Source organism: Salmo salar, chromosome ssa27, assembly GCF_905237065.1.
Source record: "Salmo salar chromosome ssa27, Ssal_v3.1, whole genome shotgun sequence".
Lineage (NCBI taxonomy): Eukaryota > Metazoa > Chordata > Actinopteri > Salmoniformes > Salmonidae > Salmo > Salmo salar.
The window spans coordinates 23,232,786-23,246,452 of NC_059468.1; the positions used below are offsets into that span (position 1 = coordinate 23,232,786).

The 13,667-nt window shown below is 46.4% G+C and overlaps 1 protein-coding gene across 2 annotated transcripts in view; it reads right to left on the bottom strand.

The window, feature by feature from the left end:
- Positions 1-334: 334 nt before the first annotated feature.
- Positions 335-13,667, bottom strand: part of LOC106588779 (trafficking kinesin-binding protein 1-like) — a 31,290-nt gene continuing 17,957 nt past the window's right edge. For both annotated transcript variants that reach the window (XM_045709615.1, XM_045709614.1), the window contains 12 exons: positions 9,344-9,525; positions 8,084-8,214; positions 7,909-7,983; positions 7,674-7,811; positions 7,454-7,530; positions 7,058-7,306; positions 6,589-6,863; positions 5,274-5,392; positions 5,004-5,199; positions 4,563-4,668; positions 3,213-3,344; positions 335-3,007 (listed from right to left, as the gene is read on the bottom strand). In XM_045709615.1, coding sequence (XP_045565571.1) covers positions 2,308-3,007; positions 3,213-3,344; positions 4,563-4,668; positions 5,004-5,199; positions 5,274-5,392; positions 6,589-6,863; positions 7,058-7,306; positions 7,454-7,530; positions 7,674-7,811; positions 7,909-7,983; positions 8,084-8,214; positions 9,344-9,525 — 2,380 coding nt within the window. In that variant the 3' untranslated portion in view covers positions 335-2,307. The remainder of the gene's footprint in view (positions 3,008-3,212; positions 3,345-4,562; positions 4,669-5,003; positions 5,200-5,273; positions 5,393-6,588; positions 6,864-7,057; positions 7,307-7,453; positions 7,531-7,673; positions 7,812-7,908; positions 7,984-8,083; positions 8,215-9,343; positions 9,526-13,667) is intronic.

A 13,667-nucleotide genomic window follows, 5' to 3' on the forward strand; every position in this document is an offset into this window, starting at 1 on the left:
TACTGCAAGATTCTCTAAACGATGTTGGAGGTGGCTTATGGTAGAGAAATTAACATTAAATGATCCCTGCAGTCAGCATGCAAATTGCATGCTCCCTCAAAACTTGAGACATGTCTGGCATTGTGTTGTGTGACAAAACTGCACATTTTAGAGTGGTCTAATATTGTCCCCAGCACAAGGTGCACCTGTGTAATGATCATGCTGTTTAATCAGCTTCTTGATATGCCACACTTGTTAGGTGGGTGGATTATCTTGGCAAAGGAGAAATGCTCAATAACAGGGAGGAAAACAAATTTGTGCACAAAATTTGAGAGAAATACAAAAAAAATGTGTGGACAATTTCTGGTATATTTTATTTCAGCTCATGAAACCAACACTTTACATGTTGCGTTTATATTTTTGTTTAGTATAGAACACCACCACTCTATTTCACCGGGATTGTTGTAAATGAGTGTTCCAGTACTAATGACAATGAATGAATATAGTGTTATATACCGTATATACCGCAAATGTGTTTTATGTGTTAAATCTTAACATGTAAAAAGCTTGTGAATAATAATAGTTTTGCATATTCAATCAAAAGACTGTTTAGTCAATAAATTACATAATTACACATATCAATGTAAGAGCTAACGAGCTAACGAGTGTGACTCAGTGGACAACTCTTTTGTTAGAATAAGAACATAAACATCCAGTATGAGCATAGTGATGTAGAAACCATATTGAGGCCTAATGCTTTTTTATTCATTTAAGCAATTGAAATTGTCTGAAGTAAGAAGCAGGAAAAGCTTCTGACCACAAAGACGGTTTAACCGCTATCCCTTCCCTCTGTTCCTCCTTCCCTGTCTCCATTCCAGCAGTGGGTATATTGATCCTTTCAGAATTCCCTCACTCACTGACCACTCTGAAACCACTATCCTTTTCCCTTTGTCTATAGTCATTTAGAAAAATAACACTAATGAAACTTTAACACACAGACAAAACATTAACAAGACTCTTAAAAGTGAACTATGACTTATTCTTCTCATTGAGAACAGGGTTGGGGGGGAGAGAAAGAGAGAGTGGAAGAGAAAAAGGAAGAAGGAGAAAGAGTTGAGCAAAAAAGTTGATCATCTATTTCATGAATTTGGTGGAAAATCTTTACCATTAGCAATGGTACATATTCAACATTATCTGACAATCCATTATTACTTAGGAAGAAAGGTTTAGACTATAGTTAATGGTGCTACATGATACTAGTCATCTAAATGCATGGTGATGAAGAAGCTCCAAATCCAGCTGACATGACAATCACATGACGTGTAAGTTTGATCTAACTTACTCAGCAAATTGTCAAAGACTCCAGCTACCCAAGTCATAGACTGTTCTCTCTGCTACCAAATGGTAAGGGGTCTGAAACAAAGTCTGAAACCAACAGGATCCTGAACAGATTCCACCCCAAAGCCATAAGACTGGTAAATAATTAGTTAAATAGTTAACCAATAGCTGCCCAGACTATCTGCATTGATTCTTTTTGCACTAACTTTAACTCATCACATACTCTGCTGCTACTGTTTACTATCTGTTACTTTATTCCTAGTTATATGTACATATCTACCTCAGTTACCTCGTACCCCTGCACATCGACTCGGTACTGGTAGCCCGTGTATAGAGCCAAGTTATCGTTATTCATTGTGGATTTATTCCTTGTGTAATTATTACTTTTTTTTCTCTCTGCATTGTTGGGAAGGGCCCTTTAGTAAGCATTTCACTGTTAGTCTACACCTGTTGTTTACAAAGCATGTGACAAATACAATTTGGTTTGAACTACATACAGTACGCTTAGTCTACATGTGAGGAGCTTACCCCCCCACTGGGCGCAGACATCAATTCAATGTCTATTCCACATTGGTTCAATGTCATTTCATTGACTACAGCAGGGAGAAGTAGTTGTGTTCAAGGGCTAGAGAGGAACATTTTGAGCTATTATGGAAGATCATTGTTTATTGTTAGTACTAGTTTGGTAGCTGGTTAAACAGTAGCAGACAGCAGGGTAGCCATTTGGTTTTGGAGCTGGAAGGATAAGCATCGGATAGAACTAGAAGACCAATTCATTGTCAGTAGCTGATGACTGGTTGTCAGGTGACTGGTTGTCATTTGTCAATAGCTAGACCAGGAGTACCAATAGTTTGTAGGATTTTGAAAAACTAGCTATAGTACCAGAGGTCTAACAGGTAAGTAACAAGTAAGAAGTTCAGTCTCCTGGGGAAACTAGTTGGTTAGCGTTAATATTAGGGGTCAGGGGTTAGAGGCCAGAGGTCCCAGACTCTACTTGAGGCTCTTCTCTTTAGGCATTTTGTTAGGAGGCAGGAGTAGTTCTGAGTCCTCCTGGGGCCCCGGGCCCTTCATCGCCATACTGGCCCCTACCATAGCTGGATAACTCCTGTTCCTCCTCATCCCCTCTGGTCCAAAGGGCGACCCGGGCCTCCGTAGCCCACCCAGAGGCCCCAGGAGGGGGCTTGGTCCCCCGGTTACACCCCCTGATCCTGGAGGACACCCAGCCACACCCAGGCGCCTCACCTTGTCCACCAGGTTGAGGTTATGAACTGTGACGCTAACATCTGTCTGGCTCTCACAGTCTCTCCCCCTCTGCTGCCTCCTGCTCCGGCTGCTCCCCATCCCCCCCGCTACTTCCTTCAGAATGGACCGTGCCGGCTTGGAGGCCAGGAAGTTGTCATAGGAAGGAGACTTGAAGTCGAAGCCCGCGGGGGTGTTGGTCCCCGAGGATGGGGGATCGTGTCCTGTGGGGGAGTTGGGGGGAGTGGAGGGGCGGAGGGAGTTGGGGTGGGGGGCTGGGTGGAGGTTAGGGGTGATAGATGTACTGAATAGCACCCCTCCGCTCCCCACCCCGGGCCCGCCAGCCCTGTCCCAGCCCTGGGTCTGGTGGTGGTACATGGCTGCAGAGATGCCTCTCTCCTGCAGAAGGCGCACTAATCCCAGAGAGGTACTGGTGGTACGTGTGGCTTCCCTGATGAAGGGGAAATCATATACACACACGGGCAGGTGCACACACACACACACACAAAGTCCTGGGAATGAGACGTAGTAGCTAGAGTCAATCTATCAAGTTTTATATATTGGGTGTGTGTGTGTGTGTGTGTGTGTGTGTGTGTGTGTGTGTGTGTGTGTGTGTGTGTGTGTGTGTGTGTGTGTGTGTGTGTGTGTGTGTGTACCTGAGGTTGGTAGAGGACTCAGAGGGTCGTAGTAGACTCATCCTGCGGGGTGTGTGACAGGGCGTGGCAGCGGGAGTGGCCAGGATAGATGATGTCATCACACAGGATGACGAGGACATGCCGGGGTTAACACTGGAGAGGAGGGAAGGGAGAACAACACAATTTGAAAAAGACGGGCAGAGAAAAGAACAGAGAACATTGAGACTGCACACTGCAACAATTTTGATCTATTAGATAACGTGTGGACAGTGAACAAGTGTACACTTTAGAGAGAAGAGGAGTATGGTGGTAGAGAATGAGGAGAGGTAGGTGTATGGTGGTAGAGAAGGAGGAGAGGTAGGTGTATGGTGGTAGAGAAGGAGGAGAGGTAGGTGTATGGTTGTAGAGAAGGAGGAGAGGTAGGTGTATGGTGGTGGAGAAGGAGGAGAGGTAGTTGTATGGTGGTACAGAAGGAGGAGAGGTAGGTGTATGGTGGTAGAGAAGGAGGAGAGGTAGGTGTATGGTGGTAGAGAAGGAGGAGAGGTAGGTGTATGGTTGTAGAGAAGGAGGAGAGGTAGGTGTATGGTGGTGGAGAAGGAGGAGAGGTAGGCGTATGGTGGTGGAGAAGGAGGAGAGGTAGTTGTATGGTGGTACAGAAGGAGGAGAGGTAGGTGTATGGTGGTAGAGAAGGAGGAGAGGGAGGAGTATGGTGGTAGAGAAGGAGGAGAGGTAGGTGTATGGTGGTAGAGAAGGAGGAGATGTAGGTGTATGGTGGTAGAGAAGGAGGAGAGGTAGGTGTATGGTGGTAGAGAAGGAGGAGAGGTAGGTGTATGGTGGTAGAGAAGGAGGAGAGGTAGGTGTATGGTGGTAGAGAAGGAGGAGAGGTAGGTGTATGGTGGTAGAGAAGGAGGAGAGGTAGGTGTATGGTGGTAGAGAAGGAGGAGAGGTAGGTGTATGGTGGTAGAGAAGGAGGAGAGGTAGGTGTATGGTGGTAGAGAAGGAGGAGAGGTAGGTGTATGGTGGTAGAGAAGGAGGAGAGAGGGGTGTATGGTGGTAGAGAAGGAGGAGAGGTAGGTGTATGGTGGTAGAGAAGGAGGAGAGGTAGGTGTATGGTGGTAGAGAAGGAGGAGAGGTAGGTGTATGGTGGTAGAGAAGGGGGAGAGGTAGGTGTATGATGGTAGAGGAGGAGAGGTAGGTGTATGGTGGTAGAGAAGGAGGAGAGGTAGGTGTATGGTGGTAGAGAAGGAGGAGAGGTAGGTGTATGGTTGTAGAGAAGGAGGAGAGGTAGGCGTATGGTGGTAGAGAAGGAGGAGAGGTAGGTGTATGGTGGTAGAGAAGGAGGAGAGGTAGGTGTATGGTGTGTCTCTGTACCTGGGTGTGACGCGGGTCAGCTCGTCAGTTGGGTGTAGGATACGACAGGTAGTGAAGGTGTAGGTAGAGCTGGTATGGGCCATGCATTTACCTGGGTAGTACACCGCTGAAAATACAAAGACACAAACACACAGAATAGTCTATCTGTTCTCCTCTACATTTCCTGGCTGGAAAAGTGGCAGTGAACCACTGAACCACTCAGTGAACCACTCAACCATTCAGTGAACCACTGAACCAGTGTGTATATGACTGAACCAGTCAACCACTCAGTTAACCACTAAACCACTTTCTCTTTCTGTTTCTCTATTTCTATCGCTCTCTCTGTCTTTTGAATCGCTCTCTCTCTATATCACTTTGAATATAAATGGTTAAGTATTCTTAGTATCTAACATGTTCTTGTAGCATCTATCATAGTATCTGTATGTACATATAGAAACATACCTGCAGGATCAGTGTTGCTTAGGTGAGGGGAGGGAGAGGGGGTTGAGGGTGAGGCGAGGTGGCTGGGGGGCGTAGAGGGGTGAGGAGGGTGAGGCTGAGGGGGGAGGGCGGGGGAGGCGGAGGCTGAGGAGGTGGGGAGACTCTGGAAGTACTGCTCTCCTGGTTCATCCTCCTCGAAACCACCCCATGGATACACCTGCAACACCCAAACGCACAGGTTATTCCATATACACACACACCCATGGGAGACACACACACACACACACGTACCTGTTCCAGCTCTAGTTCCAGAGGCCTAAAGCCTTTAGGTACAACCCCAGGTCTAGCATCCAGGATCACTCCTAAGTGGGGCTGAGCCAACTGCTGCCAGTGGTGAAGGGTCGCAGAGCCTGGAGAAGTCAGGACCAAGAGGGAAATGCAAAGGGTGAGAGAAAAATATTACACACACACACACACACACACACACACACACACACACACACACACACACACACACACACACACACACACACACACACACACACACACACACACACACACACACACACACATACATTTTCACAATTTGCTCTACATGGTTAAACATTTGAGAGACGTGAGGAAAGTGGGTGTGTTTTATAGTACTGCATGAAAACATCTCAACTATAGACTATGGTTAAAGCCATAACAGTAAAGCCCAACACAAAGCTAGGGACGCTGCAGAGAAAATGAAAAAACACACAGCTAAAAACAGGCAACAGAAGTGAAAGAATAAAGAGAGCAAAAGAAGAGAATGAGGTCAGGTTTTTATTGAAGATGCAGAGTAAAAGTTGAGTTAAACAGAAGATGAAAAATGAACAAAGGATTTCATTAAAATGAGTAAATGAGATGACAGAAATGAAAGTATTATAACAAGATAGAAAGTAGCAGAGGAAAAAAAAGCACACCAAAACAGATGGAATGGTAAACTAAAGAGAAAATAAAGAGTTAGACTCAGATATCTAACATATTTAGGGGGTGGTAAAGTTGACTAAAACATTAACGTTACATCAAAATGTTATCATGTTGTATGTTTCTCCCCTCACCAGCAGAGGGTAGAAGCAGCACGACCAAACACCACACTGCTCATGATTAAACGTATATTTTTAGGTTATCCCCAGCCAGCCTCTAGGCTGAGGGTCTCTATAGTAGGAGTGTTGTGAGGTGGAGAGGCCTGACTTACGATGGTGATGCATCAGAGACCAGAAGGAGTTAAACAACATTAAAGATACAGGACGCTCTCCTCTTTCTATTCCTTCTTCTGTCTCTCTCCCCTGTTCTACCTCTCTAGCCCATCTCCTCCCTCGCTCCCTCTCTCTATCCAACCCCCTCTTCCTGCTCCAACTTCTTCTCCCTCTCTCCCTCTCTCCTCCACTCTTTTCCCCATCCCTTCCCTCTCCCTCTCCTTCTCTCTCTACCTCGCTCCTTCCTTCCACATCTCGCTGCCATTCCCTACCTCTCTCCCACGGCTTGGCCAGCCCCTCCCTCTCTTCCCTCTCCCTCTCTCTCCTCCACCCCACCTTTCTCTTCTCCTCTCCCCTCATCCCCCTCTCCTTCTCTCCCTCACCTTCCAGGGGTTTAACGATCTGTAGTTTGTCGGGGAGGTATGGTCGGGAGGCCCACAGGTGTAATGACCCCAGAGACATGATGCTATCTGAGGGGGTCATCCCACCCCCCTGCCCCCCCCCATCCTGCGCAACTCCTCCTCCACCTCTCCTCCTTCCTCTCTCCTCCTCGAAGAAGCGTCTCTCGCTCAGATTGTTCTGGCGACGCAGGGACAGGCGGCGTAACGCCAGCCTCAGGTCCTCAACACCAGCTGCTTTCTTAGCACGGGCGTCCACACTAAAGCCCAAACAGAAATACATAAATATTACTAGACTGATGCACAGAAATAGACAATTTAAAAAAATGTACCTGGTGAATATGAAAAGATTGCTCTAATTTCATTTTAATATGGGGAGATCTGGTAAACTGTACAACTATACTGTGTCAAAGACAGGCTGGAACAATCACAGCTTCAGGTATGCACGACTTACCTGTCCTGATTGTCTGCTGCTGACTCCATGAGCATGCTCTGTTGTCGGTTGTCAAGGGCGACGCCGTCACCTCTGGCATCCCAGCTAATGCTACCAGCCATGGGCGTGGTCCTGCCACTTGAGTGAGCGGAGCTAAGAGACGACGCCTGATTGGATCCCGGGATGTTGGCGTTGGACGGGATTGGAGAACGCTGTCGGACCATCTGGTTGATGTTCTTCACTGTCTCAAACACACGCTTGTGGTGCACCCTGTTCACACACATGAAATGAAATAGGCATGAGTGTAGGCATGTATGGTACCTATGAGTATATATTATGAGTATAGGTGAGTTTATGTTACTAGACAGTATTGAGAAAGATTAGAAGAGTGTTATAAACTAATAGAAGCGTGTGTACTTCTGTTCCTCGCACTCGGGGTCGTCCAGACTCATCTCCTTCCTCATCGTCCCCTCTATCTCTGCTGCCAGGGAGTCCTGCCGTACACACACAGCATACACACACACACACACACAGCATAGACACACACACCATCAGCTCTGTGATACGCACCTACACTCTCAAAAGGAGATCACTCTTTTGAGAGTGTATGTTGTGATAACCCCTACCACACACATACCATAGGGTAGAGACCCAGAGGGTGGAATCTACGTGGTGTTCCAGCAGGATGGTTTCTGTTCCTCAAGTACTTCAGCTCTTCCTGAGCCTCATGGAGCATCTCTATACACTCTGAATACTTATCATCCAATTCTGTTAGCTAGAGAGAAGGAACAAAAGAGAGCAGGCTTGATTACTTTTTCTCATTGGTAAAGTATTCATGAGGTGTAGGTTGGCAAAGGGGTAGGGTGTCTAACCTCGACTGTGAGTTGTCTCTGGGCATCTTTAGCTGCCCCTAGGTGCTGAGAGAGCTCCTCATTCTCCACTGCGTACTGAAGAAACACACACACACAAAGAGAGTATTGTACTGAGCATATACCACATTGCGTGCAGTGTAGTACTGAGGGTAAAGCATGCGTATGTGTCTCTCACCGACTTGGCTTTCTTCTGTAGGTCAACTATCTGAGAGAGCAGGTGTGTGATCTCCTCCTGCTGTCGCATGGCGTCCTCGGTCTTCCGAGCCAACTCCTCCGCTATGGTGTTTATCTGCAGACTGGACTGTCCTGGAGACAGGAGAGGGGAGAGGGGAGATTCATTAGGGGTTCATCTGCAGACTGGACTGTCCTGGAGACAGGAGAGGGGAGAGGGGAGATTCATTAGGGGTTCATCTGCAGACTGGACTGTCCTGGAGACAGGAGAGGGGAGAGGGGGGATTCATTAGGGGTTCATCTGCAGACTGGACTGTCCTGGAGATAGGAGAGGGGAGAGGGGGGATTCATTAGGGGTTCATCTGCAGACTGGACTGTCCTGGAGACAGGAGAGGGGAGAGGGGGGATTCATTAGGGGTTCATCTGCAGACTGGACTGTCCTGGAGACAGGAGAGGGGAGAGGGGGGATTCATTAGGGGTTCATCTGCAGACTGGACTGTCCTGGAGACGGGAGAGGGGAGATTCATTAGGGGTTCATCTGCAGACTGGACTGTCCTGGAGACAGGAGAGGGGAGAGGGGGATTCATTAGGGGTTCATCTGCAGACTGGACTGTCCTGGAGACAGGAGAGGGGAGATTCATTAGGGGTTCATCTGCAGACTGGACTGTCCTGGAGACAGGAGAGGGGAGATTCATTAGGGGTTCATCTGCAAACTGGACTGTCCTGGAGACGGGAGAGGGGAGATTCATTAGGGGTTCATCTGCAGACTGGACTGTCCTGGAGACAGGAGAGGGGAGAGGGAGGATTCATTAGGGGTTCATCTGCAAACTGGACTGTCCTGGAGACAGGAGAGGGGAGAGGGAGGATTCATTAGGGGTTCATCTGCAAACTGGACTGTCCTGGAGACAGGAGAGGGGAGAGGGGGGATTCATTAGCTGCTCTGGCAACATTATTTTAAATCCATGCCAATAGAGGCATTCAATGCCAGTGAAGTATATTTTAATTGATAGAAAAGGAAGGAGAGCATAGAGAGAGTGAGAGGAAGAGAGAGAGAGGGAGAAAGAGAGAGAGGAAGAGAGCGAGAGGAAGAGAGAGAGAGAGGAAGAGAGAGAGAGGAAAGAGAGAGAGAGAGAGAGAGAGAGAGAGAGAGAGAGAGAGAGAGAGAGAGAGAGAGAGAGAGAGAGAGAGAGAGAGAGAGAGAAGCTCAGGAGGTATGGATCATGAGGAAAGAAAGAGTATAAGAGAATAATACTCCTCCACTCACTGAGTTCTTTAACACAGTCATTGACCAGCTGTTGTTCCTTCTCCTCGTAGGTCTCAGTCTCAGTCTTCAGATTACAGGCCTCTGAGCGAAGAGATAGGTTCTCTTCCTCCAGATCTCTGAGTTTCCTCTGCATAGAGTCAGCTCCAAACCCTGATACACCCAGCAGCTTACTCCGCTTACTCCTAGATGTAGAGAGAGCGGGAGAGAGGGAGAGAGAGAGAGAGAGAGAGAGAGACAGAGAGAGAAAGCGAGAGAGTGACAAAGAGAGAGAGCGAGAGAAAGAGGGAGAAAGAGAAGCTCAGGTGGTATGGATCATGAGCTCAAGGGCTCCTGAGTTCTTCTGAAAAAAATAGAATTATAGTTGGATAAATGTGGATAAACTTCAATTTTTTTGCAAGGACTTATACAGGATACTACCCTCTACATCAAAACCTTAAAATAAAAATTCCTTGATGTTGGACAAAATTACCTGAATGGATTCTTACTACCAAGGACTATCAACAACAAAAACGTCTAACAAACCAAAACCTGCAGAAGAAACACAGCAGAAACCTGGAAACACCATCCAACACAAAACTGAGTGAGTAATGTTCAGTCTGAACCTACTTCTAAAGTCAAAAAGTAAAAGACAATAATCTCTAGGTAATTGTGTTATATAAAGCTTAATAAATAAGGCTACTAAGCTACCAAGCTGCTAGGACAGAACTGACCTGGCTGCAACTTCAATTAGCACTGAAGTGTGAAATGAGAGGTGTGAAAACTCTTGGGCCTAACAATGGCAGCAGAGTTTCACAGCCTCCCCCACCCAAATGCAGAGGCCTTTGAAGTCCCTCTCTTAACAGACCCCGTCAGCTCTCCCGATAGCTCTCCTGACAACCCCCACGCATCCACTGAGGACACCCAAAAGCAAGAAATTGTGCTCCTCATTGACTCAAATGGCAAATACATTAAAGAGTATAAATGTTTTCAAAACACCAAGTGGCTAAACGCTGGTGTCCAAACACTAGGCATGCCCTGGAGTGTTGTCAGAGGACAGACTAGGGTCCCCCAGCCACGTCATAATTCACACTGGCACAAATGACCTGAAGGCCCAGCAGGAAAGGATGGCCACAGCACTCAAGGGAGTGATTGAAAAAACTTCTTCCACTTTGCCCAACGCACAAGTGGTCATCTCCACCCTGCTACAGGAAAAGACATTCACCTTGTCACCATACAGTGGGTGAATGCAAGCATTTCCAGGAACTGTGCCTCAAAACCTAACGTTTACCTGGCCCACCACTCCACCCTTGACTTGAACAGCCTTTATGACCAGGTCCACCTCTACAAGGCAGCAATCCCAACGTTTGCCAGGACCCTGGAGGACGTCACCCTCAACCGTAGCCCCAGCACCTCACACAGGAGCAACAGAGCAATGGACACCCTGCAACAGAGCAACGGACACCCTGCTCAGACCAGCGAGACACCCTCCCAGACCTGCAAGACCCTCTCCCAAAGGACCTGCATCGAGAGAACCCACGCCAAGAGAACCTACACCCAGACCACAGCTTCACCAGCTAAGACCACCCCAAACTAACCAAATTAGCTTAATTTGGTATAGAGCAGACCTAACTCACTCTATTAAATTAGTCAAAACAGGAACAGTTTACATCTGGCTCGAAATTAATAAGGAAATGATCTCAACAGAGAAAAATGTCCTCATGTGTGCTACCTACAGTATCTCTCCCCATACTTTAACGATGACAGCTTCTCCATCCTAGATGGGGAGATGAACCATTTCCAGGCCCAGGGACATGTACTAGTCTGTGGCGACCTAAATGCCAGAACTGGACAAAAACCTGACACTCTCAGCACATAGGGGGACAAACACCTACCCGGAGGTGACAATATTCCCCCCCAAACTATGACAAAACAAACAACAAAAACGGTTCACAACTCCTGCAGCTCTGTCGCACACTGGGTCTGTACATAATCAATGGTAGGCTTTGAGGAGACTCCTATGGTTGGTACACCTATAGCTCATCTTTTGGCAGGAGTACTGTAAGACTACTGTATCACTGACCTCAACCCAGAGTCTCTCAGAGCGTTCACAGTCAACCCACTGACACCCCATCAGATCACAGCAAAATCACAGTCTACCTGAACAGACCAATACTCAATCATGAGGCATCAAAGCCAACGGAACTGCACAATATTAAGAAATGCTATAGATGGAAGGAAAGCAGTATAGAAACCTATCAAAAAACAATTAGGCAACAACAAATTCAATCCCTTTTAGACAACTTTCTGGACAAAACACTTCACTGTAATAGTGAAGGTGTAAACTTGGCAGTAGAAAGCCTAAACAGTACATTTGACCTCTCAGCTTCCCTATAAAATCTAAACATTTTAAGCAGACTACCTAAGAAAATGAACAACAATGACAAATGGTTTGATGAAGAATGCAAAAACCTAAGAAATAAAATGAGAAACCCACCCATCCAACCAAAAACATAGAGACCCAGAAAACCTGAGCCTACGCCTTCACTATGGGGAATCACACAAACAATACAGAAATACCCTACAGAAAAAGAAGGAACAGCACGTCAGAAATGAGCTCAATGTCATTGAAGAATCCATAGAATCTAACCACTTGTCACGATTCCCACCGAAGGTGGCGCCCCCTCCTGCTCGGGTGGCGCTCGGCGGTCGTCGTCACCGGCCTACTAGCTGCCACTGATTCCCTTTTTGTTTTCCCCCCTTTTGTGATTGTTTGCACCTGTTCGTAGTGGGGGTGATTAGCGGGGCTATAATTATTAGCTGGCCCGCCTTCTCTTTGTGCGGGATTGTTTATTCTGTTGTTGCTTGTGTTTGCGCTTGTACGTTGGTTTTGCGCCGACTGTGTTTTCCCCTGTGTTTGGGGCACTTTGTTTTGTGTGCGCGCTTATCGCTGTTTGGGGTGGCTTGTGTTTGTTCGCCTCCTGGCCCATTAAAAGCCACTACCCTGTACTCGCTGCTTCCTGCGTTTGATTCCTCACCCACGACGCCCGAGCATTACACCACTTCTGAAAAAAATTGAAAACACTAAACAAACAACAACATGAAGAGTTATCTGTCCAAAACAGAGATGTATGGATAAACTACTTCTACAATATTTTTGGCTCTATAACAAAGTACAAACAGCAAAAACATCTATATATGATCAATTACAAATCTTAGAATCAGCTATTAATGACTACCAGAACTCACTATATTCTCAAATTACATTGAATGAGCTACAGTACAAAATACAAACCCTCCAACCCAAAAAGGCATGTGGTGTTGATGGTATCCTACATGAAATGATAAAATATACAGACCACAAATTCCAATTGGCTATACTTAAACTCTTTAACATCATCATCAGCATTTGGAACCAAGGACTGATAACCCTAATCCACAAAAGTGGAGACAAATTTGACCCCAATAACTACCGTGGGATATGCGTCAACAGCAACCTTGGGAAAATCCTCTGTATTATCAATAACAGCATACTTGTACATTTCCTAAGTGAAAACAATGTACTGAGCAAATGTCAAATTGGCTTATTACCAAATTACTGTACGACAGACCACGTATTCACCCTGCATACCCTAATTGACAAACAAACCAAAACAAAGGCAAAGTCTTCTCATGCTTTGTTGACTTCAAAAAAGCTTTTGACTCAATTTGGCATGAGGGCCTGCTATACAATTGATGGAAAGCGGTGTTGGAGGAAAAACATATAAAATCCATGTAGACAAACAACAAGTGTGTGGATAAAATTGGCAAAAAACACACACATTTCTTTCCACAGGGCCGTGGGGTGAGACAGGGATGCAGCTTAAGCCCCTCCCTCTTTAACATACATATCAACGAATTGGCGAGGACACTAGAACAGTCTGCAGCACCCGACCTCATCCTACTAGAATCTGAAGTAAAATGTTTACTGTTTGCTGATGATCTGGTGCTTCTGTCCCCATCCAAGGAGAGCATAGAGCAGCACCTAGATCTTCTGCACAGATTCTGTCAGACCTGGTCGCTGACAGTAAATCTCAGTAAGACAAAATGGTGTTCCAAAACAGGTCCAGTTGCCAGGACCACAAATATAAATTCCATCTAGACACCGTTGCTCAAAAGCACACAAAAAACTATACATACCTTGGCCTAAACATCAGCACCACAGGTAAGAGACAAGGCAAGAAGGGCCTTCTATGCCATCAAAAGGAACATAAAATTTGACATACCAATTAGGATCTGGCTAAAAATATTTTAATCACTTATAGAGCCCTTTGCCCTTTATGGTTGTGAGGTCTGGGGTCCGCTCACC